Source organism: Lissotriton vulgaris, unplaced genomic scaffold (genome assembly GCF_964263255.1).
Source record: "Lissotriton vulgaris unplaced genomic scaffold, aLisVul1.2 SCAFFOLD_3526, whole genome shotgun sequence".
Lineage (NCBI taxonomy): Eukaryota > Metazoa > Chordata > Amphibia > Caudata > Salamandridae > Lissotriton > Lissotriton vulgaris.
Genome location: NW_028243419.1, coordinates 66,654 through 93,744, shown reverse-complemented (window position 1 = coordinate 93,744; position 27,091 = coordinate 66,654). Strand labels below are relative to the sequence as shown.

General features: G+C 49.0%; 1 protein-coding gene across 1 annotated transcript in view; it reads right to left on the bottom strand.

Annotated features, from left to right (window-relative positions):
- Window positions 1–9,057: 9,057 nt before the first annotated feature.
- Window positions 9,058–27,091, bottom strand: part of LOC147668409 (separin-like) — a gene marked incomplete at its 5' end in the record, with an annotated part of 38,107 nt that continues 20,073 nt past the window's right edge. Inside the window, one exon of the mRNA XM_086948571.1 lies at window positions 9,058–9,701. Coding sequence (XP_086804697.1) covers window positions 9,500–9,701 — 202 coding nt within the window. The remainder of the gene's footprint in view (window positions 9,702–27,091) is intronic.

Sequence of the window (27,091 nt, the reverse complement as noted above, 5' to 3'; positions counted from 1 at the left end):
GATGGATCAAGCCCTGATCTTTGGACTGGGTAAGAGTGGTCTGCTTAATTCAGACACTCTGTTCATCACCACCCCCTTTTCTGAACCGTTTTTGGCCACTATAGGTGTGGCAGGGTATACTCAGACATGAGTCCCTTTCTCACTGCACCATCAGGATTCAAGCAAGCCGGGCCGAAGACGGCTGAAATGCCAGAAACCGGTCCCCGGTAGCTTGTCTCCTTTCTGGTGAAGAATTGGCTTGGTAGTTTAGTCTGCCCTGTTCCCATGATGCACTGGGCCAGGGACAGACTGATTTGCATATAGCCAGGTTCTGAGCTGGGATGGTGCAGTGAGATAAATAACGGTGATGGATCAAGCCTTGATCTTTGGAATTGGTAAGAGTGGTCTGCTTAATTCAGACACTCTGTTCATCACCACCCCCTTTTCTGAACCGTTTTTGGCCACAATAGGTGTGGCAGGGTATACTCAGACATGAGTCCCTTTCTCACTGCACCATCAGGATTCAAGCAAGCCGGGCCGAAGACGGCTGAAATGCCAGAAACCGGTCCCCGGTAGCTTGTCTCCTTTCTGGTGAAGAATTGGCTTGGTAGTTTAGTCTGCCCTGTTCCCATGATGCACTGGGCCAGGGACAGACTGATTTGCATATAGCCAGGTTCTGAGCTGGGATGGTGCAGTGAGATAAATAACGGTGATGGATCAAGCCCTGATCTTTGGACTGGGTAAGAGTGGTCTGCTTAATTCAGACACTCTGTTCATCACCACCCCCTTTTCTGAACCGTTTTTGGCCACTATAGGTGTGGCAGGGTATACTCAGACATGAGTCCCTTTCTCACTGCACCATCAGGATTCAAGCAAGCCGGGCCGAAGACGGCTGAAATGCCAGAAACCGGTCCCCGGTAGCTTGTCTCCTTTCTGGTGAAGAATTGGCTTGGTAGTTTAGTCTGCCCTGTTCCCATGATGCACTGGGCCAGGGACAGACTGATTTGCATATAGCCAGGTTCTGAGCTGGGATGGTGCAGTGAGATAAATAACGGTGATGGATCAAGCCCTGATCTTTGGACTGGGTAAGAGTGGTCTGCTTAATTCAGACACTCTGTTCATCACCACCCCCTTTTCTGAACCGTTTTTGGCCACTATAGGTGTGGCAGGGTATACTCAGACATGAGTCCCTTTCTCACTGCACCATCAGGATTCAAGCAAGCCGGGCCGAAGACGGCTGAAATGCCAGAAACCGGTCCCCGGTAGCTTGTCTCCTTTCTGGTGAAGAATTGGCTTGGTAGTTTAGTCTGCCCTGTTCCCATGATGCACTGGGCCAGGGACAGACTGATTTGCATATAGCCAGGTTCTGAGCTGGGATGGTGCAGTGAGATAAATAACGGTGATGGATCAAGCCCTGATCTTTGGACTGGGTAAGAGTGGTCTGCTTAATTCAGACACTCTGTTCATCACCACCCCCTTTTCTGAACCGTTTTTGGCCACTATAGGTGTGGCAGGGTATACTCAGACATGAGTCCCTTTCTCACTGCACCATCAGGATTCAAGCAAGCCGGGCCGAAGAAGGCTGAAATGCCAGAAACCGGTCCCCGGCAGCTTGTCTCCTTTCTGGTGAAGAATTGGCTTGGTAGTTTAGTCTGCCCTGTTCCCATGATGCACTGGGCCAGGGACAGACTGATTTGCATATAGCCAGGTTCTGAGCTGGGATGGGGCAGTGAGATAAATAACGGTGATGGATCAAGCCCTGATCTTTGGACTGGGTAAGAGTGGTCTGTTTAACTCAGACACTCGGTTCATCACCACCCCCTTTTTGTAAATCGTTTTTGGCCACTATAGGTGTGGCAGGGTATACTCAGACATGAGTCCCTTTCTCACTGCTCCATCAGGATTCAAGCAAGCCGGGCCGAAGGCGGCTGAAATGCCAGAAACCGGTCCCCGGCAGCTTGTCTCCTTTCTGGTGAAGAATTGGCTTGGTAGTTTAGTCTGCCCTGTTCCCATGATGCACTGGGCCAGGGACAGACTGATTTGCATATAGCCAGGTTCTGAGCTGGGATGGGGCAGTGAGATAAATAACGGTGATGGATCAAGCCCTGATCTGTTGACTGGGTAGGAGTGGTCTGCTCAATTCAGACACTCTGTTCATCACCACCCCCTTTTCTGAACCGTTTTTGGCCACTATAGGTGTGGCAGGGTATACTCAGACATGAATCCCTTTCTCACTGCACCATCAGGATTCAAGCAAGCCGGGCCGAAGACGGCTGAAATGCCAGAAACCGGCCCCCGGTAGCTTGTCTCCTTTCTGGTGAAGAATTGGCTTGGTAGTTTAGTCTGCCCTGTTCCCATGATGCACTGGGCCAGGGACAGACTGATTTGCATATAGCCAGGTTCTGAGCTGGGATGGTGCAGTGAGATAAATAACGGTGATGGATCAAGCCCTGATCTTTGGACTGGGTAAGAGTGGTCTACTTAATTCAGACACTCTGTTCATCACCACCCCCTTTTCTGGAGTGATAAATGGCTTGTTATTTTACAGCTCGGAAGGACAGCACTGTACTAGTCCTATGCTTAAAGACTTTGCTGTATAAATGGCAAAAGACTCATTTTCGATCTCGGCATGGATAGCACTGTGCTAATTCTATGCTTAAAAACTTTGATAGAAAAACAGACATTTGAGGTGAGCAGATCTAGAGTGTCGCTGGTGTTGAGTGCTCCAACAGGAGCTGCTTTCCACCTAAACTTGAGAACTACCTAGAGTTCTCTCCTTTTTTGCATAATGTATGCGTCACTCAATGTCTCAAAGGGTTTTGTTTTGATATATAATATAACCTACTGGCGGTCGCCAGTAGGTAGCTATAATTAGGGCTCCCGATTTTATGGTATTCAATTAAATATTTGTCTCTTTTTATCCATTTTCAGCCAACTTTATCTGGATTTATCCATATTTATTTTGTGTTTTATGGATAAAAAAGTTGTAATACTGTGCATTTCCATATTTATTTAACTGATGGGGCACACTCATACTTTGATCTCTGTTGTGTTTTAGCCATTTAAGCTGCAAAATATTACATAGCAATACATCCACTGGTAAACATTAGCATTATACCACAAATGTGTGTTGACATATGCTGTCATTGAAAGAAATTGCTTCCTGTTTTTTAATTTCCCATGGTGCCCATCTGCTTAGCTGTTGGCCTAAAATTTATGAGAGACAGAACAGAAAGTCACTTGAAAAAAAAAACAATTTTCTGTATGTATCCACTTTAAAAAAAATGCAGACAGATAACACATTGCTTTCCGTCTGTATTTATCTGTATAAAACCGAAAAAACAGGAAACTGGAAGCCTTAATTCTAATTAGTACCTAGTTTCTGTAGGAAAAGTTATTTTTGCTTTGTTAATAATGCTGTTTGACTAATCTTCCCAAAATTTAAAAAACTAGTTCGCCTCTCACTTCAGCTGTTGTCTTAAATGTTTCAGGATGATCTGTCAAGCAGGAGCTGAGAAAAAGGGGATCCCCAAACAAGTTTCCCCCATGCAATTTCCCATAGGTATTCTAGACACGACTATAGCCTGAACCATGGAATGGAATTGCCCAGAATTAGGCAGAAAGCCCACTCACCTTCACTACTCCATCCCACGTTTTGTTTCAAACACCCTTGAGCACCACCAATAAGTACTTTGTAATAACTCAATGCTTTGAATGTTAATTGCATCTAATGCTAGAAGTACAAGGAAATTACATTTCCGTTCGTAAGCATCTTTTCATTTTGTGGTGATCTGTTTTTTGTCGCATTCTATTGAAATTATAATTTTTAACAACTATTCTAACGTACTCCACCAGAACTCGAAGCAGATGATGTATCTTCATAACATGACAGTGATGTCGGAGGGGTCCGGGATGGGGGCCAAATGTACTGTTCCTTCCAAACTGTTGATGTGGGAATGTGTAGCGTTGCTTTAATTTATAGCTCTAGTTACAGCCACTCATGAATATCTTCTGAATGTATATGGTCCTGATTTTCAAATCAAATCAATAAAAAGTTTTAATGTAAAAAAATAATAATAATCTATGCACCAGAGGAGATTTGAAAAGAGGATTGATTAGGCAGTCGAAGAAAAGAGAAAAGGGTAGAAAAATAGCCCTTCAATGCGCCCAGAGCCCTGCTGGGTCAAAGAAAGTATAAACAGTAGGACTTCAGATAAAGGAGCAGATAGGGGGTCAATAGACCGGTCAGTACAATATTTACAAAATGTGTTCCATCGGAAGGCTTATACAGAATTTGTGGAGAACGCCTGGCTGCCAAAATAACCTCACAGACTTCCATCGAAAGTTGTCAACTGTCACCGCGCAATCTCCACGCAAGGAGGCAGCGAGTGGACAGGTTCGGGTGGAGAACCCACCCCTGTTGCTGCGACAGAAGATCCTTCTGAAGGGGCAGCCAGATCGAAGGATCTAAGCTCATGTCTAGAAGCTAGGGATACAAATCTTTACATGCCCAGTTGAGAGCCACAAGAATAACCTGTGCCTGGTTGCTCCCGAACTTCTTAAGCACTCTGGGCAGGAGTGGTATGCACGGAAAGGTCTACAGGAGCCCTGAGCTCCAATCACGGCGAAAAGGGTAGCCAAGCGAGAGCCACCTTGGAAACTCGAATGCGCAGCACACCTGACATTGGGCATGCTCTTCAGAGGCGAACGGCTCTAACCAAGGCTCTCCCCACAGCTGAAAGAGATCGTGTGCCACCTCCGGATGTAGACACCAATTGTGATCCGGAAGGCACTTTCGGCTGAGCTAGTCCACCCTGGAGTTCAGAGAACCGGCCAGGTGTTGTACCACCAGGGAAACGCCCTGTTCCAGCCAAGTCCAGAGATGCAGGGATCTTAAAGGGTCCATGACCCCACTTGCCCTGTTTGTAGCAGTACCTCATGGCAGTGGTGCTGTCCGTGAACTCCTGTACGAGCCTTCCATGGACAGAAGAAAGGTTTTCAGTGCCAGTCGGATCACCCGAAACACCAACAGATTGATGTGGAGTTTGACTTCTGTGGGAGACAAGAGTCCATCTGATGTCCACCTCTCCCAATTGGCTGCCCATTCAAGAAAGGATGCATCTGTCACTACTGTTAGATCTGGTTGTGGAAGGGAGAGGGGTCTGCCCTTGAACCAAACGCGGTCTCTTAGCCACCACTGCAGGTCTCTCGCAGTGCCATCTGAAATCTGGACAAGGTCGGTATGATTTCCTCGAAGCTGTGACCATTGGATCTTCAGGTCCCACTGCAGAGTCCGCATGTGCCACCGTGCATGAGTCACTAGCAGGAGGTCATGAGGCCCAACAGCCTCAGTCATTCTCACCAGGCTGCAACATCGGTATCATAGCCTAAATATCCTGGATTCGCCGTTCGGGAGGATAGGCCTTAAACTGCTCCGTGTCCCGAACCACTCCAATGAAAAAGAGCATCTGAGAGGGAGTCAGGTGTGACTTTGGCACATTGATAGTGAACCCCAGCGAATGCAGGAGGTTCGGTGTAGCCTGGAGGTGGTAGACTACTGCCTTCAACAACCAGTTGTCGAGATAGAGGAAGACTGGAACCCCTGATCTCCGCGGATGGGCTGTGACCACCGCCATCACATTTGTGAACACCCGAGGGGCGCTGGAGGCCAAAGGGGAGCACCGCAAATGGAAAGTGTTAGTGAACCGCAGGTAGCAACGATGGGCCGGCAATATTGGGATATGAAAATAGGCATCCTGCAAGTCCAGCTCTACCATCCAGTCTCCTGGGTCCAAGGCAGACCGCTCCTGAGCAAGGGTGAGCATCTTGAATTTCCCCTTTTTGAGGAAGTAATTGAGGGCTCTGAGGTCTAGGATAGGACCTCAGTCCACCTTTGGGACCAAAATAGCGGGAATAGCAACCACTGCCTACTTCGGGCCCAGGAACCATCACTATGGCTCCCTTGGCCAGGAGAGTCTTGACTTCCTCGCGGAGTAAAGCAAGGTGATCCTCAGTCAGTCTATCATACAGTGGAGGCATAGATTGAAAATTAGCCTTGAAGGGGAGGGAATAGCCCCTTCAGACTAATAGCAACACCCACCTGTCTGATGCAATGTCTTACCAGTGGTGGAGATGATGGCGTACTCAGCCACAGACTGGCCGAGAATTATCATGGGGGACTGGACTTTGAAAGAATACTGGTGGAGGAGGGGATTGTGGCTTGGCTTGACTTCTGGTTTTGCAACACGCTGGGCCGGGATGAGCAGCATCCACGGCACCAGAGGTTGCTGAACTTGCGGGGGCCCTCTGGCCGGAATACGGATGGCACGGCTGATGGCCGCTTCCGTAGCCACGAAAGGAGAGAAAAGCGGAAGGGGCCCTAGGGGTTGTGGTGCGATCCAAAGACTTGGCCGTGGCCCGCGAGTCTTTGAAGCGCTCAAGGGCAGCATCTGCCTTGTCTGTGAAGAGACGGGAGCCATCAAAATGCATGTCCAGGAGGTTAGTCTGGACATCCCCCGAAAAACAAGATGTTCTCAACCAGGCGTGGCGAAGAATGGGCACCATCATGGAAATTGCTCTGCCTAACAAGTCTGTCATGTCCAAGCCATCTCTGAGAGCCCGGTCCTCAGACTCTGGGCAGCACCTGTGCAACCATATCCCTTATCCAATGGGAGTAACGGCCCAAAAGGCATACAGTGTTCACCGACCACAACGCTAGGCTGGGGAAAGAAAAGCTTTTCTTTCCGAAGTTGTCCAGTCTCTTCCATTCCCTGTCTGGGGTTGTGGAAGGGAAAGCCTGGACCACCAAGCTTTGAAGGGTGGGGTGGGTGGTGAGGAAAAGTGAGTCGCCCGGTGCAGGGCAATGGCAGAAGGCAATCGTCCTATTCACAGGAACCCCTGTGCTGGGTTTGAACCATGTCCCCAGAAGGAAGTCTATTAAGGCCTCATTGAAAGGTTCTGAGCTGGAAACCCCAAGATGCAGGACCTCAGTCAAGACGTTAGTGTTTACCGCCACAGTAGAAGGCTGCAGGTTGAGGACCTCTGCACCACCATGGTAAAAGATGCTTCCTTCTCCGCAGCCAGGGTAGGAGGGGAAAAGCATGCCAGAGTCTGGGGGAGGAGTCCAACCCACTGGCATCATTCAGTTCCTCGTACCATTTCACATATTGTTGGTGCGGGATTTCTAAGGGATCATGCTCCCCCTCCCAATCCTCTTGCTCCAGCCCGAACCCTTCAGAATTGGGCAGGGTGAGTGGCATGGAGTCGTACGGCTCAGTTGGTGCTGGTCTATGAGTTTTGGGACGCACGACTGGCTCAGTGTCATCAGGAACGCGGTTCAGTGAGGCACAGGCGAGGACCTTGGGCCGGATGCAATGGGGAAGGTCGCTGTAGAGATGCGACCAGCCTGGATCTGGACCCAGGAACGGGTTCAATCGGAGGTCATGGCGCCTGGAAACCCGGCATGGGTACCACGAGGCCCCTTCATCTTGATCCTGCGGGGCCTAATGGCACTGTCAGGCCACCCAAATATGGTGCACATGGTGCCATAAAACTCTTTCAGCTGGGCGGGGGTCACTCCCGGACATGGAAAGCAGGGTGGAGAACACTGAGCCGACCCAGGCACCCTCTCCACGGAACCTCTAACCTCTAACACCATGGTTCCTCCACCGCATTGCGAGACTGGCAGGGCGAAGTTGAAGCACGCTTTGACTTTGTAGTGCCTCTTACCTGACTTTGAAAAAAAGGGGACTTTGATTCACTGGAGCGGTGCTCAGACCTTCCTCTCGACCGAGACCTGGTCCGGGATAGAGATCAAGGAGGAGACTTCCGTGGTGCTGGGCGCCGGCCCATGGGTTGCTCCCTCAAAGCGTTCGGCCCCATAGCCCGGCAGTCGGAGCACGACTTGGAGTCATGGTAACGCTCCAAACACCAGAGACAAATTAAATGGGGGTCCGTGACCGACATGGAGAAGTGATAGGTGCCATATGGCTTGAACCCCGAAGTCGTCTTGCTCAACATGACTCCTAAACACACCAACAAAGCGGATAAAAAGTCGAAAAAAAGTGTCAAAAAATGACAGGGGGTAGCTATTTTCAACGGATCGGAGCTGGCTGGTGCAGAAAGAACGGACGTCCGTGCACTCGGAGTGGCGGTTGCTACCTACCATCACGCAGGGGTACTGCTAAGAAAAATCTTTTGGATCCCGCCAAATGCCTGGAAGTTCTAAGATAAGGAATCTGCGGCTAGATGTCTCCATCAGATCAACTCTTTCAAACTTTTCACAGGTTTCTAAACTTTACAGTTAACAATGCTAGTTTAAGCTTTGGACTAAAAAGCAGATTTACATTTTGCTCAAGAATCCACCTCCAGTGGAGTTGGCTCATCTTGGGGGTCTAAAAATTAATAAAAATATAATTTATATTCATAAACTGATGTCAAATTTCCTTCGTGTTGTAGAACTGTCTTATTTCATTGTTTGCGGCTTCTTTGTTTAAGCTTTGCTGCTCAAAGCCAAAGTTACTAAGAGTTGAGCTGAAGGTTTTTACGAACCAGCCTGAATGGACCCAAGACAGTTTTGAAAGTGTATTACATGGTCGGTCGCACAACCATACTATATAATACACTAAAATCTTAAAAGGCATGCATTGTGGGGATCTGACAGTCCTTACAAGGTTTTAACTATCATTTTGGGAGGTGACCTTTCCCTTGCACATTGTTAAGAAGAAACATTTCTCTCGCCAGACAAGAGTAGAGCTCCAGCTCCACATATGAAGGCGCGACAAGAAAGGAGCTGATGTCAGAGAGCCTGGGTGGGATTTAAATGCTGCTCCATCATTTCCACAGCATCACTACGTTGGTGCAGAGCCAAACACCACCACCTACAGTCAAATAGGAGCTTTGTTTTGAGTTTCCAGATAGAATCTGATGGCTGTGGGGATCATTCACAAAGTGAGGAATCAACAGGTGGAAGTATCCATCAGAAACACAGATACAATAATTTCAAACAACTGGGGGACATCAGGGTTTCAATTCACCATATCCTGATCATTTCATAAAGAATGGAAATAAAGGGCAGCTGGATACCAAGAATGTCAAAATATATTTATTATTTAACTTCCAATATGCAAAGAAGATTAGTATTCAGGATATGTTACACAAAGTATACACAATTATAAATACATCTCTTCCACCAAAAAAGTGTAAAAATATGCAATTCAAATGTGTGCTCAAACATCAATAGAAAGTATCAGTTATCTGAGAAAACATTGGTATTCGCAGCTGTATAAATACAAAACATTTACATTTTCCTTGTGATTTAGAGAGCTATTCTATTAGCCCGGAGGACACTGAGGTGGACTGTGCAATTTACAACTCAATAAATTAAGTACATTTAAAAGCTGAGGTGTAAGACTTCCAAAATACAGAACCAAGCTTTCAATAGTCTTGATTCAATACATTGTTTAATTTTCAACCGAACAATTGATCATTAGCAATATACACCTTTTGTACAGGGATGCAGCTACTGCAATGAAACTGGCATCCCATAGGCAATTGGGGCTGCTCCGATTAAGTATTTCAGTTTTGGTGCTTGTCGCGCTTGTGTAATGTATGGCAGCATGGGTGCTCCAGATCCAGCCTTTATCCAGCTCCTGAGGAATGCCTCCATGTACCGGTCAATGTCGCGATCGGTCACATCCCACAAATTACCCAAAACTAGGGGGCTGTCAAAAGAAGCAAAAGTTAAACTTGGTAGGCCATAGGCAGAACATTATATTTTAGGTGCATGGTTAGCAGGGATTACAATACACAAAGGTGCAAGCTTTATCCATCAGATGGAAAATATATTCGACACAACAGGAACAAGATGAGCATACACAGAAAATCTACAGCATTACTCTTTCACAAACCCAAGTGGAAACAATGGGTAGCAGCAAAGTATGAAATAGGGCAAGCTTCCATCCACTGTTAAATCAATGCAAGCACCCCCTGTGGACAAAGAGTCAACTTCATTTTGAACTTCAACACATCTAAAGCAGGTACCCTTGTATGTGATAAACACGCAGTGACTACCGAGCCATCTAAGACAAGGCAAAGGAAAATAGAGCCAAGAGGCATGTGCCACAGCAGAGATGTTGATTTGGTTCCGGATTGCTTTGCTTAGCAAGGTTATGCTGAACACAGTATACATAAAGATCACGAATAAAGGAATGGGCCCAGAGATCAGAAACAGAGAATTGAGATATCAGATTCCAACAAGTGCTTCCAACTCTATAAACCTTCACCTCAGTACCTCTTCTTTCAGATTATGTGTACCTAATGAATTAACTGGTAGCAGGTACAAAAAGTCAAATACAATTCGTCCATGTTGAAAGGAACTAAAATACTGACTAAAACGTGGTAAAGTTACAAATCACTGGAGTTGAATTTTGCAACAGCAACAAAAAGGGTTAGTCAATTCTACATCATACTAAAATGTAATCCTAAAAATAGAAAGTATTCATCTAAGTCACGAAAGTTATTAAAAAATAGGACCGATCTTATATATTCACAAAAGCAGAGCTAAAATGAGACCGAGGACGGAGTTCTAACCTTCAGTAAGTACATGCTACTTACCTGCAACTACAAGGATCGGCACGGTTCATATAGTCACATACTTGAATGATTACCCAAAGCCAGACTGGGAACCCTCTGTAGCCAATGTTAACACAGTAGTATTCCAATACAGCAACAAAAAACAACAACCCTGAACACAGCCATAGACAGTATGAACCAGTCCACCTCATTTTGGGACCCAAACTCGGAGTTAGATTTCAAACTCTCCTCATAGGCAGATTTTCATAGCTTGTTATAAGGAATGATTAGTACCCTCCTGAACGGCGAGGAGGGTAGGCGCAGAAGTCTATGGAAGATACCAATGCTAAAGAACTATAGTTACAGGTAAGTAACTTTCTTCTCCAGCATTGGATGTTTCATAGATTCACATGCTTGAATAATTGCCAAAGCATGACATTATATTACGCATAAAGCAAAGTTAAAACCAAGGCTTATGTTTTTGAAACAGGTTGAGAAGAACCACCTGCCACATTGCCTACTCAGCTAGTGGCCAGACTTGCACACAAAGTTTCGCAAAGGTGTGAGCTGAAGATCAGATTGCAACTTTGCATGTATCCAGTAGGGACACTCCAGCAAAGAACGCTGCTGTGTAATCATGTCCCTAGCTGAATGTGCTTGCCCCAACTGCGTGTCTGACAAGTGTCCAGCTTTTCTATGGCAGGGCACACAAACTGTCATTCAGTATGCTATGCCCTGTTTCAACAAAGGACAAACCTTGTTGAAGGTTTCGTAAAAAACCATTCGCTCAATTTTGTGAAATTCCTTTGTTCTATCAATAACAAATTTCAAACAATTTAAGTCTAAAGAATGCAGACACCGTTCTGCAGCAATTGATGGCTGTGGAAAAAAGCTGGTAAATTAATCTTTTCATTAAAATGGAACGATATTGGTACCTTAGGTATGAATTTAGGATTTGTAGAGTCACCTCTTCGTCAAACTTTAGATACAGTGGTTTTATAGAAAAAGCCTGAAATTTCACAAACTTGAAAACGTGATTGCTGACAAACAGTTTTCTATGGAAGAATTTGGGGATAGGCCTTATGAACAGTATCCAAAGCTTCTTTATTTAGAGCCCCTAGCACAAGGTTCAGCTCCGAAGCTGGTATAATTTGTTTCAGAGGAGAAAAGGTTTGAAAATGTCCTCGCATACATTTCTTACCTAATTTAAATGAGAATAAAGGTGGTGTGGTTGCAGTCCTAGGACATCTGTATATGCGACTAATGTACTCCAAGGCAACATTATCACAAAAAAACTCCACCAAGTGTAGAAGCAGAGGTATCCCATGTGGATGCACTGAAAGGGTTCAATATCTTTAGAGGGGGCCCAAACGTAGAAATACTTCAATATTAGACTGCACAAAAAATCTTTCTACAGTCTGAGGTAATATTACAGAGACTATTCTCTAGGTCTGGAGTAGCCAGGAAGGGAGGCTTGGTTGTGATGTAATGCAGGTCCTTGATCCTTGAACAGAAGATAAGGATCTAATTTGGATCCAACAGATTACAGCAAAACTGCCTGGCCAATGCTGGAGCTATCAGAATAATCATGTAGGTTTTTCTTCCATTTTATTTGGAATGGGTAAGCCTTCAGGGTATTTATGCAGATTTTTGTCCACAGGACTATAATCTGTTCTGCTGGGGGTGAGTTTAGATTCCTTTTGCTGAGGGGGCAATCTAATTTTTTCAACAAATTTAGGGTTCAAACAGTATCGCTAAGGTTCATCGCAGATCAGATTTGATCAGGGAATGGGAAAATTCATACCAAGAGATCACAAATGTGAAGCTTCAGAAGCTAGGCATTCCATAAACATCCTGAGCACTGAGTGAAAGCCAAAATGAAGCTCTAAGAATTGCAAGTGACATCTATCTACCCAAAGACCGGTATTTTTGATGTTGTAGATGTATTGGTAGATCGAAGTCAGTCTTCTAGAGCTATTGGTGCTAAGAAATCATCTTGCTTGATGGACTATAGGACATCCCGCTGTGAGAGCATCCTAAACATTTCTTTATGAATTTAATACTCTAGTCCAAAATAGGGCGCCATTCCCCAGTTGTCTTTAGAATGTTAAAGAATTAAATGAACCCACGGTATTTGCGTTTTTGGCACCGTTCTATAGCCTCGTTCTGGAGTAATTTATTTATTTAGGACCACAGGACTTCCTGATGCAAATGATGTTCCTCCCCCGGTGATGGTTGTGAAATGAATTGGAACAGGTGGATACATTCAGCAGAATCTTCCTCCTCCCCACCGGAAAAGGTACAGCAGGACCCGTCTCGGACCTGCTGGTTGAAAGACTTTAGTCTTTACACTGCTGATGTACTCGAAGCTGCCTTCTATAAGGCAGGTTGAGTGTGTGTGTGTGTTGTATCCCAGTCTCAAAGGGTGAAAAACTTTATATGCTCCCGGCTGGTATGGAGTCATATGGCCCCAAGTCTGCTATTTGTTTCATGGAGTTGAAGAACGCCATTGGTACCAAACCATATGAACTCTTAAAAGCTATTGTAGCTCTGTTGTACGCTTATTTTTCTTCTGCTTTTGTGCCCCGTATTACATTTCTTGCTAGAGGTAGAGGCTCTGTCATCATCATCCTTGGAAGAGGATTTAAGCCACAAAAGGACTCTGGCCTCCCTATCCCTTAAGGTCTTGGCAGGGAAGGTAGTGCAGATCTTACAGGTTTTTGCCTCATGCTTGGGATACAGGCAATAAATACAGTCCTTGTGTAAGTCATCCACATGGACCCTCTTCTTCTCGCATGTTCTGCAGGGTCTGAACAAGGCCTTCTTGTCAGACATCTTGAAGCTCTTGAAGAAAAAACTGAGACAAGACTCAGGGAGACTCCCTTCCACACGACGTGCGGTGAAAATCTGAGGAGAGCTGGCTCTGCAGGGAAGGTTCTAGAGGGTGCTGTGAGCTGATTGGTTGGAGCAAAGACTTTGGGTCTTTTAGCATAATGAGGTAGATAGGCTACTATAATATAGGCCTCAGGCCTTTTTTCTAGGGCCTACTACTGCAAAGTGCTTTTGGCACTGCTTTTTTATTTACCGTGGGACTCCCGCCTCGACGACGGGGAATGATTCAGGCATGTGAATCTATGAAAGATACCCCAATACTGGATAACTTTATATGCTCCCGGCTGGTATGGAGTCATATGGCCCCAAGTCTGCTATTTGTTTCATGGAGTTGAAGAACGCCATTGGTACCAAACCATATGAACTCTTAAAAGCTATTGTAGCGCTGTTGTACGCTTATTTTTCTTCTGCTTTTGTGCCCCGTATTACATTTCATTTATTCATATGCACATTTCTTATTTATAAACCCATATCATTTTGTATAATTTGCAGGTTTATAGTATGTTTTCTTTATTGCATTTTACATAAGTATTCATGAGGTCTAGTCTTTCATAACTACTAGAAAAGGGTGCAAGTCTATTGCAAAGGCATCTTCGAGGAGACACATCTTTAGATTTCCCTAAGAGCTTCGAATGAGCTGCATGCTACAGACACCTTAGCTGACCGCTCTGAATACAATAAAGGAGCCAAACTACAACCTTCTTAAATAACCGTAGCGAATAGAAAACAACTTTATTATCCAGAAAAAAAATGCACGTTAGAGGCTACCTGGGAAATTCATTTGGGTGCTTTCATGTTTAGCTTTATCTTGAAATTATACAGGGAGGGGTTTTACCATAGTCTTGTTCACCCAGCAGTGGTTTGATTTAATGAACACCATCTAATGTGTTGAAGCTCTTTTTAATAATTGTTTGCGTGTCTAATTACAACCATTGTGTTAATTTTGTAGTAACATTGTCTCATAACCTGCATTAGATTAGGGCATTATTCATAAAGTATCTTTAAATATATAGGGTGAGTTTGAGCTTTGAGTTTGAGCATCCATGGGGAAAACAATCTAGTCTCACAGGAATGATCGTTATCCTAGTAGCAAGATCCCCAAGTATATTGGGGACCATACTTGGCTGCCTATCTCGAGTAGGTGTGCTTGCCAGGGGGATTTGGATGTCTAAACTTGGGGCGTATTTGCAAACTAACTGGCAAAAACATCACAGGGCCCATCTCATGCGACAGAGCTTCGAGTACCCTAGGAAACACACAAAACATTACAAATAACTACTAATGCAGAGATTATTGTTGTAATATTGGTTTTATCCCTCAGTTCAGACAGAAGCACAGTATCTATTTTTGCACAGTCCAAGAAATTGCACCCACCCCTTCCAGACTACGGCTCTGGAGGCGATCCAGCCTAGATTTTCTTTTCAACTGTCTTTTTGTTTGCTTCAGGACCATACTCCTACACTGAACCTTTGAGTTGCTGTTTGGAAGCACGTGTACTGAATGTACTTCGACTTTCTGAAGGCGACTGCCCGAAGTTTGAGGAACTATGCCAGGTAAAGACTGGTCAGGGAGACTTTATGAAAACCTTACCACCACCACATCCTTAGAACCGTCAGACAGGAGGCACAGGACACCACCTGGCCCAGTCTGTTGCAGTAACACATGGTGGTTGCATGTTGTCAATACCTGATCAGTTCTTAAGGTCTTAAAACCCAAGCAATGGAACGTAGTTCCATATGATTGATACAAAGGCACTGTATAAAGAAAAACCAGAGGCCTCTGATCTCCATCTCATCCACTGACTTCCACAAATCAAATTGGACGCATTCATCACCACAGATCCCTCCAGAGGAACAGTGGTACTACAGCCTGCAATACATAAGATTGGCATCAGACACCCATCACTGAAGGTTTTGAGCCACTTCAGAGACCCAAATCCTTTCTATAGGGCTTCCACAATGCTAGGACCACTGGAGATGGAGATTCCACTACAGGGCCCACTAGGGCCAGTGAGCATGGGGCACTAAGAGTATGCAAGACAGTAGGAGACCTAGCAGCCCCCGAACCAACAAAGTTGCGACAGCAGTTCCCAAGTGAATCTTAAGGATCATGGCTAATAAATAATTAGTGACTTACCCTCTGCAACACTCTTTGGTGGCTACTCTACCTGAAAATTCCTCACCGTATAATATCCCCCAGGCTGCAAACGGGATCTAGAGATTTATTTTTATAGTTCTGCTCAGCAACCCACTAGGTAATGTCGAGCGCCGAAATATGGAGCAGATCCACATACACACCAACTCTGCCTGCTGATGTCAGTTTCTTATTTTTATCCTTTCTGCACCCCTCAGGTGCAGAATGTGAACAATTGTTGATAAGTGCGTTGAATACTAACTAAGATGTTAAAAAGAGGCCACTCTGGAACAGAGGGCAGTTCAGAATCTGCAGTTAGAATAACCACCAGAAAAACCATTACCAAAGTTAAGTAACTTGCTCTTCTGATAGATAGTTCTAACAGTAGATTCCTCACCTTAGAACAGACACCAGAGCAGTACTTCCCCAGGTGGATGTTCTATTCTAAGTAGTGGACTTCGGTTAAAAGTTTGCATAACTGAGTAGGGTTGTAAGAAATGTCATTATTTGGAGCCACTACCAGGGATAACCACAACTCATGTCATGGTGAACCCTTAAAGGCACTAAATTAAGCGGAGCTTAACCCTAGGTTAGTTATGGCGCAGAGCAGACAGCTTAATTTAGGGTAATGTGTAAAGCATTTTTGCCTTACCAAAACAGTAACAGTCAAAATGCAAAACGATTAGTAATATTTCACATCCAAAATGACAAATTCAATAAAGGGAACAGGGGATATGAAGTTGTAAGTACGAATAGAGTCAAGAAGCATAAACTGTTAATGATTGTGGTAGGCAGGGACCTAGGTGAAATTTGACACTGCCTGCAATGGAGGGCGGGTAGAAAACACAAACCCGATTTGTCCTGGTCAAAGATTTTACTATCTTACTTCAGCCCTTTAAGTCTCAATTCACCACAAGTTTTGTGGGAGTAAACTTCTAAAGCCCACCCAAGGACTCCAGGGGGACACATTAAGAAACTCAGATGGTGTCAGGCAAAGGTCAAACAGCAGGGTCTACTTAATTTTTTTTTTTAAATCTGTTTTATTGAAACACTTGACGTACAGTTACATTTCTTGTGTGCGTAATTCAAAGGGGAAACAACAATTGGAGTAGCTCGTACAGTATCAGAGCGAATGTTGACGACGGTTGAAAATCCAATACATGCACTCGTTAATAAATAATACCATCAACTGTCATGGGGGCAGTCACTGCATGCACCATACTGATCACTTCATCATTATATTACTGTTTAATTCGCAGTGTCGATCCTACCAGAGTGTCTGACCTTACCCGTCTAGGCGGGCAGCCTGATGGCCAGCTGCACCCCCAGTGCCCACAACCCTCTGGCTAGTAATGTAGCGTGTTGTTCCTCAGCAGTATAAATATCCAACCAGGCCCGGTTCCGGGCGACGTATATGGGTGCCGTGGACGGCTAGAATGTGCAGTGTTTCGTTGCCGTGTGGTAGAGGGTTGCGGCAGTGGCTGTCATGTGTGCTGCTCTCCCGTGTTTTTAGTCGCCGTGTGTCAAAAGGAAAAGGTTTGAATGGGGAAGGCAGATCCAGCGTGGTCAACTGGGGGGGCGACCTTTGCCGTAGGTGCCACTGACCCAATCGGGAGAAAATAGGAAAGAAAGTGGGGGTGTAATGAACCTTAACTCGGGTAGGGGGGGGAAGGGGTGCTGCAGTGTGGGTCCTGTCGTGTTAGGTCCGGGTGGAGTGGTCTCGCAGGGTGCTGGCATCTAGTGTTCGCGGGGAGGTGGTTCGAGTGGTGTGTGGTAGCTCTAAGTCCCGGGGTGGGGCTGCATTGTTGGAGTCGGTTGTGTGTGTGGCCCCTGCTGACAAGAGGGGGGGGGGGGGGGGAGGGGGGAGAAGTCGGGGGGGGGGGGGGGGAAGGGGGCGAGCGATGGGCTGTAGGGGTGGTATTCCATGTCTGTATGCGTGCGGCTCCCGGTTCTTCCCTTTCTTGCTACGCAGCCTGCTGCCCAGACGTGTCCCCTCGTTCCACTGGGGGGGGGGGAGTGGGGGCGGGCTGGCCATCACCTCACATCACCCCTTTATTGTGGCAGGCCCTGGCGAATGTTCGTAGGAAGCCCTCCCAAATCTGGGCTATCGGTATGGCCCTCCGCCCCGCTGTCTCTTCCCTGCGTAGTACCGTGCCCTCTGCGGTCGCCCAGTAAATGAGGGAGCCACTCCAGTGTTTCGTCAGGGGTGGTTCCGCGGCCTTCCAGTGACGAGTTATGAGTCTTTTGGCGGTTATCAGCCCCAGATCCCAGAACCTCATGTGGGCTTTGTTGTGCTTTGTCCTGGTGAGGAGGCCTAACACACAGGTGTCCCAGTCGTGACGAAGTCCCAATGCCGTCCCTTTTGTCAACAGCGTGGTGACATCGTGCCAGTACGTCCGTAGCTTGGAACATGCCCACAGCATATGTAGGAGATCCGCGTTCAGTAGCGCGCATCGTGGGCAGCTGGAGGTATCCAGGCCAAAGTAGCGGTTAATCTTGTCCGGGGACAGGTATGCCCTGTGTGTGATGTAGAACTGTATGATTCTGAATCTCGAGTTGCGGGGAATGTGTTGCGGTCCCTCTAGGATCCTTTCCCACTCCTTATCCGACCAGTCCTTCCCCCTGTCAGTTGTCCACCTGTCCCTGAGTGACTGTAGTGAGCTCGTTGTGTGGGACCTCAGCGCCTGTGTTAGCCAGTGTACGACGTGCGACCCTGCCCCCATAACGTGTAGGTATTGTATCAAGAGATGTGTCTCGGGTTCCACGGACATGTCGCCCCAGTGTTTCGTTAGGACCCGTATCATTGATGCATGCAGCAGGAACTGTCCCGCTGGCAGTCCTGGATTCTCCACTAGCCCCTCGAACAGTACCAGGGGCCCATCGTCATATAAATCCGCCACTGTCTCAAGTCCCACCTGCACCCAGCCGTGCAGGCGCGCTGCAGTCACCACTCCCCCAGGCCTGGGCATTCCCTCCAGTGGAAGTGCTGGGGCGTAGGGTGTAGTCTCCTTGGTCAATTTTAGTGCACGCTTGTAGCATCGCAGTGCCACTGCGAGGTGCAGTGCAGGGTCTACTTGATACTAGTCAGCTGGGTACTTCCAGGAGAAGGCCTCTTGCAGCTTGTAGTCTCCCTACACCCACACAGGAGATACACCAACTGATCTTTGCAGGCCACTTGTCTGTCATGGATACAAGAGAGCAGATCTAGTCCAGCAGGGCTGCTCTCGGTACCAGAAAGCAGGCCAGTCTCTTCACATCTTCTGCAGGTCCAGAAAGTGTTCTGAGGTGGAAGCCTGCAGATGCCACTTTGATGCCTAGTAATTGTAGTTGCTCCTTGCCCTTCCATAACCAATGGGGTAAATGTTCTCTGGCTCTGACCTACAAGCCACTTTTACAGCAGTTTGTCTTAATTCAAACAGACCCTAAATTCAATGAGTGCGGGAATTATTCAAAATGGTGAAATTCTTCAGCAACATTAAACTTGGGCTGAATGGTGGGGAATGCACTATAGCAATGCCAGTGTCCCCACACATCCAATTTTCAGCAGGTACTGAACCCCAAAACAAACCCAGAGACAGAAGTCTGGCAGGACAAAAGCAGGGTCCTGCAGAAACCAGACTACAGCTATACAAATTGTATCAGCATCCTGTTATCTCCTTTTTAAAGGCTTACCAAGTCTTCTATGTAAACTCAGCAGACATTTCAGGAAGGATTAGACACTAGTGTCAAAAAAGATATCCATAGCCACCCCATATTGTATTATCTGCGGAGTTCATGGGAGTCACCTCTCCCCATTCAAGTCAGCCAATTTGTTCATGGGAGACATTTCACAACATATGCACACCTATTCAGTGATGGGAGAAGCTGGGGAACCAATGCATATTACCCTCTTGGAATTTCAGGGAAAGGGTAACTTTCTAAAAATTACTTTTCATTAATATTTTTTACAAATCCAAATTGATTTGGATTTTTAACAACAATTAAAACAGTTAAATAACTTTATAGCTGCTTCTATTCCCATGTAAGCACTATCCGTATACTAATCTGCACTTAGTTTTCTAGATAGGACAGTTAGGTCAACCACAGTGAAAATATCTTGAGTGCTAGTCACTGTAAGTACATGATATTTAATTTTAACATTTCATACTTTGCAATACCATACACACCCTTTGCCTACTAGGCCTATATAGTGATATATCAAATAAAGGTTTGTACTTATCAAAAAGTTTTACTTTGACAGGGTGCAGGACATGTTTTTCACTGTTACAATCAGGCAACAGAAGTAGGTCTGAAGTGATGCTTGCCCTGCGACTATAGTGGATGGCACAATAGTTGCTGCAGTCCACTTGTAGCATTACACCACCAGGTCCTTAAACCACCAGGCCCTCAGTACACTCTGTACCATATTCTAGAGACCCAGAGGCAGGTTAACTATGCCAATTCAACTATATTTAAAGGGGGAGTATAGCCACTTTACAACTGGTTAGCAAAGTGCACAGTTGTAAAGGCGGCAGACGACCAAGGTCCAGCTAAGGTGGAAAATCCAGGGGGCATGTAGAAAAGACATTTCCCATGGGGGAAATGCCCATCCCTCTGGATCTGGCTGTTAAGGCAGATAGTTCCTTGTTAATTATATGCACCAGTGCCTAAACTGCAGCCTTGCAGATATTAATAACAAGCACTCCACTCACCAACGTAGTGGGAGCAGCCTTGGCCCTGGAGGTCGGCGCAGTCCTTCCGAAGACTGCTTCTTGGTCAGTGTGTACCAAATCATCATGCAGCAGACTATCCTCCTCAACAAGGTTCTCTGCTGCACAGAGCTTCCTTTTTTTGTTCCAGCGAACTCCACAAAACGCCTAATGTCCACTTTATGTGGTATGAATTATAAAAAAGCTTAAAGTTGTTCTGGGGTCCAGCCGATTATGCATCTACTCTTTGCTCGAGGAATGAGGGAGAGCAATTAACACTGATAAAGTGATGGATTGCCCAACATGCGAGGGAGTCCTGACTTTTGGTAAAAAGGACACTTGAGTCTTCAGCACCAACATGTTCAGGAAAACGGTGTAGTACAGTTTTGTAAACGTATCTAGGACCCTAATTAAATATCCCCGATTTATGCCCTTATGTGGTTATAACAAATCATATCCTTATAAAGGAATAAGAATCATATCCATATTTAGTAATAGCCAATGCAGCCCAAATACGGCAAAGCTACTTCCTTAGACTCCTAGAAAGTACAACGAGTTCTTTAAACAAACCAAACCTCCAGCAACCTGGGAATTCCCCCTGCTTTTGTTTTGATTTGTCCTAGAACTCCTGCGAGTCCTGAAAGAACTGCCAGTTCCTAGTGACGGTTCTTATTGACGTCTTATGTCCAACCTTACGTCAAACACGGCACCTTCCAGGTATAAATATACCAGCATTTGCCTTAAGCAACACACAGTGGTTTGGAGCAGAGCGGCTATCTACTTACTCAAAGCCCAGCTGAAGCGAGTGCCGAAGGAAGCCGTCCCTCCCATTTGACGCACTGATCAAAATGCTGTCTTTTCTCCTGCCGAGAAAATCCAGCTCCAGTGTTTCCAGTCACCCTTGCGGGTTACTGGTGAGGTTCCGTGACAATTGTAAGTGGTGTTTTTTAACTCGCACGAATGCACAAGTTACTACTTGTGTAACGATATATCTGTAAGAGACATTAGTTAGTGATAGATTCCTTACCTTAGAATATCCCCAGGCGTCAGACTGGATCCGGAAATTTTTGCGTAGCAATACCCCTGCGCGCTGTTAGGCGTCGTCTGCGGCTCCGCGTCCGTCGTCGGCGTCGTGAGCGCCGGGATGACGTCATCGGAGTATATAGACGGCGCCCATGCGCGCTGACGTCAGTTCTGATAACACAGCTTTTCCGCGCCAGATACGCAGAGCCATGATAGAACTAACACTGGTGCCATTGAAACTAGGGCCCTGAAAGGGGATGACCTTAACCCTAAATATCGGTTCGCAGAACGGGGAGGATGGGAGGGCGGTAAGGAATCTATCACTAACTAATGTCTCTTACAGATATATCGTTACACAAGTAGTAACTTGTGCATCTGAAAGAGACACGTTAGTGATAGATTCCTTACCTTAGAATAGATACCCCAGCAATACCAACCCCGGTGGTGGGTCTGCGAACCAATATCACACCAGAAAGTCCTGGAGGACGGAACGGCCAAAGAAGCCATCCCTCCGGACTTGGCTGTCCAGGCAGTAGTGTCTTGCGAACGTGTGCAGCGAGGCCCACGTGGCTGCCTGACAGATGTCCTGCAGGGGGACACCGCGGCCCAGGGCAGTTGTCGTTGCCGTGGCCCGAGTGGAGTGAGCCCGCAATCCAGCTGGGGGCTCCTTCCTCGCCATGGAGTAGCATGCTTGGATGCACAAGATGATCCACCTGGAGATGGTCCTCTTGTGTACAGCCTTTCCCTTCTTCGCGCCCACGTAACCAACGAAGAGCTGGTCATCCACCCGGAATTGGCGAGTGCGGTCCAGGTAGTAGGAGAGCGCACGTTTTGGATCCAGACGGTGGAGCCTCTCCTCCTCTTTCGAGGGATGCGGAGGCGGAAAGAAGGTGGGCAAGGTGATGGACTGCCCGATGTGGAAGGCCGTGACAACCTTGGGCAGAAAGGAAGGTCGTGTACGCAACACCACCTTATCAGGATGAACAGACAGGAAAGGCGGAGAAGAAGAAAGAGCCTGGAGCTCACTCACCCTCCTGGCAGAGGTGATGGCAACCAGGAAGGCCGTCTTCAGCGTAAGGAGGCGAAGAGGACAGTTATGAAGTGGCTCAAAGGGAGCACACATCAGATAGGTGAGAACAAGGTTCAAGTCCCACTGAGGCATCACGAAGGGAACAGGAGGGAACATGTGCGTGATGCCCTTCAGAAATCTACTCACTATAGGGGACTTGAACAAAGAAGGCTGATCAGGTAGCCTCAAGAAGGCTGAAAGAGCCGAGAGATACCCTTTAAGAGTGCCCAGAGCAGAGCCCTGCTGGGCAAGGGAAAGAAGAAAGAGCAGCACTTCCGAAAGGGGTGCAGAGAGGGGATCCACAGCCTTTGCTGCGCACCATGCCACAAATCTATTCCACCGGCAGGCGTATACCGACTTAGTGGAGGGACGCCTGGCTGCCAGAATGATGTCACAGACTTCGGGAGGCAAGTCAAATGGCCTCAACTGCCGCCGCTCAATCTCCAAGCTTGTAGGTGGAGACTGGACAGGTTCGGGTGCAGGACCGTCCCCTGCTGCTGCGACAGAAGGTCCTCCCGAAGAGGCAGACGTATCGGGGGATCGACTGACATGCTGAGTAGCACGGGATACCAGTATCTTCGAGCCCAGTCCGGAGCCACAAGGATAACTTGGGCCCGGTCGCGCTTGATCTTCTTCAGCACTCTGGGCAGAAGTGGTATAGGCGGAAAGGCGTACAACAGGCCGCAGCTCCACTCGCGACGAAAAGCGTCTCCGAGCGAGTGCCGCCTTGGAAACTCCAACGCGCAGAACTGCTGACATTGCGCGTTCTCTTCTGTGGCGAATAGATCTAACCAAGGCTCTCCCCACTGTCGAAAGAGACCTTGCGCCACGTCCGAGTTCAGACGCCATTCGTGATCCATCATGCACCGGCGGCTGAGTTCGTCCGCCCTGGCATTCAGAGAACCTGCCAGGTGTTGAACCACCAGAGTCACGCCCTGATGTTCCAGCCACTGCCAGAGGCGCAGAGCCTCCTGGCAAAGGGTCCACGACCCCACACCGCCCTGTTTGTTGCAGTACCACATGGCGGTGGTGTTGTCGGTGAACACTTGCACCACGCTCCCCCTGACAGAGGGGAGGAATGCCTTCAGTGCAAGACGAATCGCCCGCAGCTCCAGAAGGTTGATGTGGAGCCGGGACTCCGCCGGAGACCAGAGGCCTCTGATCTCCGCCTCTCCCATGTGGCCTCCCCAGCCCTGGAGGGACGCGTCCGTCACAACTACGTGCTCCGGCTGGGGTAGAGAGAGGGGTCTGCCACTGACCCAGTCGCGGTCCGTGAGCCACCACTGCAGGTGCTTCGCAGTGCCCTCCGAGATCAGGACATGATCGGACAGGTTGCCCTGATGCTGGGCCCACTGAAACTTCAGGTCCCACTGCAGAGCCCGCATCCGCCACCTGGCGTGACGCACCAGAAGGATGCAGGAGGCCATCAGTCCCAGAAGCCGCAGCGTCAACCTGACCGAGACCCGGGATAACGGCCCGAAGACAGGAATCAGAGCCTGAATATCCCGAACCCGCTGCTCGGGTGGGTAAACCCGAAACTGCGCCGAGTCGAGAACCGCTCCGATGAAAAGGAGCTTCTGAGAGGGACACAGGTGTGACTTCGGCACATTGATGGAGAACCCCAGCAAGTGCAGGAGGTCGGCCGTAGTCTGGAGGTGGCTGACGACTGTCTGGGGCGAGCCCGCCTTCAACAACCAGTCGTCGAGGTAGGGGAAGACTGACACCCCTTGCCTGCGCAGATGGGCTGCGACCACCGCCATCACCTTCGTGAACACCCGTGGGGCGCTGGTAAGGCCGAAGGGGAGCACGGTAAACTGAAAGTGCTCGTGGCCTACCGTGAACCGCAGGTAACGCCGGTGGGCCGGCAGGACGGGGATGTGGAAATAGGCGTCCTGCAAGTCCAACGCTACCATCCAGTCTCCTGGGTCCAGGGCAGCCAGGACCTGAGCCAAAGTGAGCATCTTGAACTTCTCCGTACGGAGGAAGCCGTTCACGTTCCGCAGATCCAAGATAGGGCGTAGGCCCCCTTTGCCCTTCTTGGGTACCAGAAAGTAGTGGGAGTAACAGCCACGTCCTACTTCTGGCCCAGGAACGCGCTCGATGGCCCTCTTGGCCAAGAGGGCCGAAACTTCCTCTTGCAGAAGTCGCAAGTGATCCCCCGACACACGGTGGCATTGAGGTGGCATGGATGGAGGGGAAGACTCGAAGGGGAGGGAGAAACCCCTTCGGACAATTTGCAGCACCCACCTGTCCGAAGTGACTGTATGCCAGTGGGAGAGGTGATGGCGAACCCTGCCTCCCACAGGCGTCACATGGGCCTGAAAACTCGGACTAGGAAGGTTTTGAGGCGGGGGCTGCTGAGGGAGGTGTGGACTGGCCTCGCCGCTGGCCCCGACCACCGCCACGGCGGTTCCCACGGCCGCCACCGCGGTGCTGAACATTCTGCGGCGCGTGGCTGACGGTCCGTGGTGGGGCGCCCCTTCCGTGGCCACGAAAGGAGCGAAAGGCACCCGATTGCTGGCGTGGGGCCGCAAGGCCCAAGGACTTGGCCGTGGCCCTGGAGTCCTTAAAACGTTCCAGCGCATGGTCTGCCTTGTCGCCGAAGAGGCGACGGCCATCAAACGGCATGTCCATGAGAGTGGCCTGGACATCGGCCGAGAAATTGGCGGACCTCAACCAGGCGTGGCGTCGAACCGCCACCGTCGTTGCCATCGCCCTGCCCAGTGAGTCCGTGGTATCCAGCCCACACCGGATGGAAAAGCGTGCTGCATCTCGGCCGTCCGCAAGGGTTTGGCTGAGTTTAGCCCTGACCTCCTCAGAGCATTGTGGCAGCACCTCCGCAACCGTGTCCCACAGAGTGTGGGTGTAGCGGCCCAAGAGACAGTTGGTGTTGACTGACCGGAGCCCTAGGCTCACAGACGAGAAGACCTTCTTCCCGAACTGCTCATATCTCTTGGATTCCCGATCGGGCGGGGCCGTCGGGAATGCGGTCTGGGAAGTGGAGGCCTGGATGACCAGGCTCTCGGGGGTGGGGTGGGTGGACAAAAAGCAAGGGTCGCCCGGTGCCGGGCGGTAGCGTCTGGCCACGTTCCTATCCACAGGGGGACCTGTGGCGGGCTTGGACCAAGTGCCCAGCAGAACGTCACACAAGGCCTCATTGAACGGCAGAAGGGGCTCCGCGGAGCCGGACTGCTGTTTGAGCACCTCAGTGAGGAGATTAGTCCTCACGGCCGCGACGGGAAGCTCAAGGTTTAGGGCCTTAGCTGCCTTCGTCAACACTACACCATAAGCAGAACCCGCCTCCGAAGCCACAGTCGGGGGCGATGTAAATCCAGTGTCTGGCGAAGTGTCAATACCACTGGCCTCCCCAAGCTCATATGTCCAGTCCTGATGTGACTGGCAATCACGTGCCAGAGGGTCCTCGGACCCCTCCCATTGCTCCTCGTCACCCAGCTCCTGGAGACCAGGATGAACAGCCAGGGCCTCCTCGTGGAGATAGAATTCTCCGACGGCCGACGGAATCGGCGCCCAGCGGCGCCCCTCCGACGCCTGAGGCGGACCGTAGGAAGCATTGGGGTCGGCAACCACTACGTTAACCGGGGACGACACCTGAAGGGACGGCGCCGGTGAGGTCGTAAGGTCGACCGGCGAGGTCCCGGATCCGGAGCCGGATCCAGCGAGGTCGCGCGGCGCCGGGACCGAAGTCGCCAGCGGCGCCGGGCCCGAAGAACCCGACGTCGTCGGGGCCGAAGCGCCCGACCCGGAAGGACCTGCAGACGGAGCCGATCGGCCCGAAGGCGCCACGGGAACCGACTGAGGAGGGAGGGCCCTCATGGCCATGAGGTACCTCTCGACCTCCTCCTGCGACGCGCCGTGCCCAGGGACCCGAAGGTGTGGGGCAGGCGGCGACGCTTGCGACTCCCGCGGAGCCGCGTGGGCGGTGTCGCCCGAACCCCCGGCCGCATCGAGCGAGCGTCGGGGCGGGTCGGAGGACCGATGGTGTCGCTCCGACCTCTCATGCCTCTTACCTGAGGACTTGGATCCAGACGATCGGTGACCACTCCCGGAGCGTCGATGACTCCGACCTCGCGACCTGTCCCTCGACCTCCCGTGGGACCGGGACCGGGACCTGGAGCGGCGCGGGGCCGACTGCCTCAGCTCGAGACGCTTGCGGGACCGCTCCCGCCTAGCCTTCGACGTCAGGGCCCGGCAGTCGTCACAGGTTCGATCGTCGTGGTCGAGGCCTAAGCACTTCAGGCACCGGCGATGGGGGTCCGTGACCGACATGAGTCGGCCGCACTTCGAGCAAGGCTTGAACCCGGGCATCCCTGGCACCGATAGTCGAGTAAGTGACCAAATAGAGGATCAAAAAGATCAAAAAGTTTTCAGTCAAAAAGTGACTGGGGGTAGAGCTTCTTCCGGATCTGCGCTAGCTGGCGCGGAAAAAAGAAGAACTGACGTCAGCGCGCATGGGCGCCGTCTATATACTCCGATGACGTCATCCCGGCGCTCACGACGCCGACGACGGACGCGGAGCCGCAGACGACGCCTAACAGCGCGCAGGGGTATTGCTACGCAAAAATTTCCGGATCCAGTCTGACGCCTGGGGATATTCTAAGGTAAGGAATCTATCACTAACGTGTCTCTTTCAGATATGGTCGAGTCTAGTATCTATGAACCGCAAATGACGAGTTTAGTAAGTGTGCGCAGTTTCGCTGTGCTAACTTAAACCGTT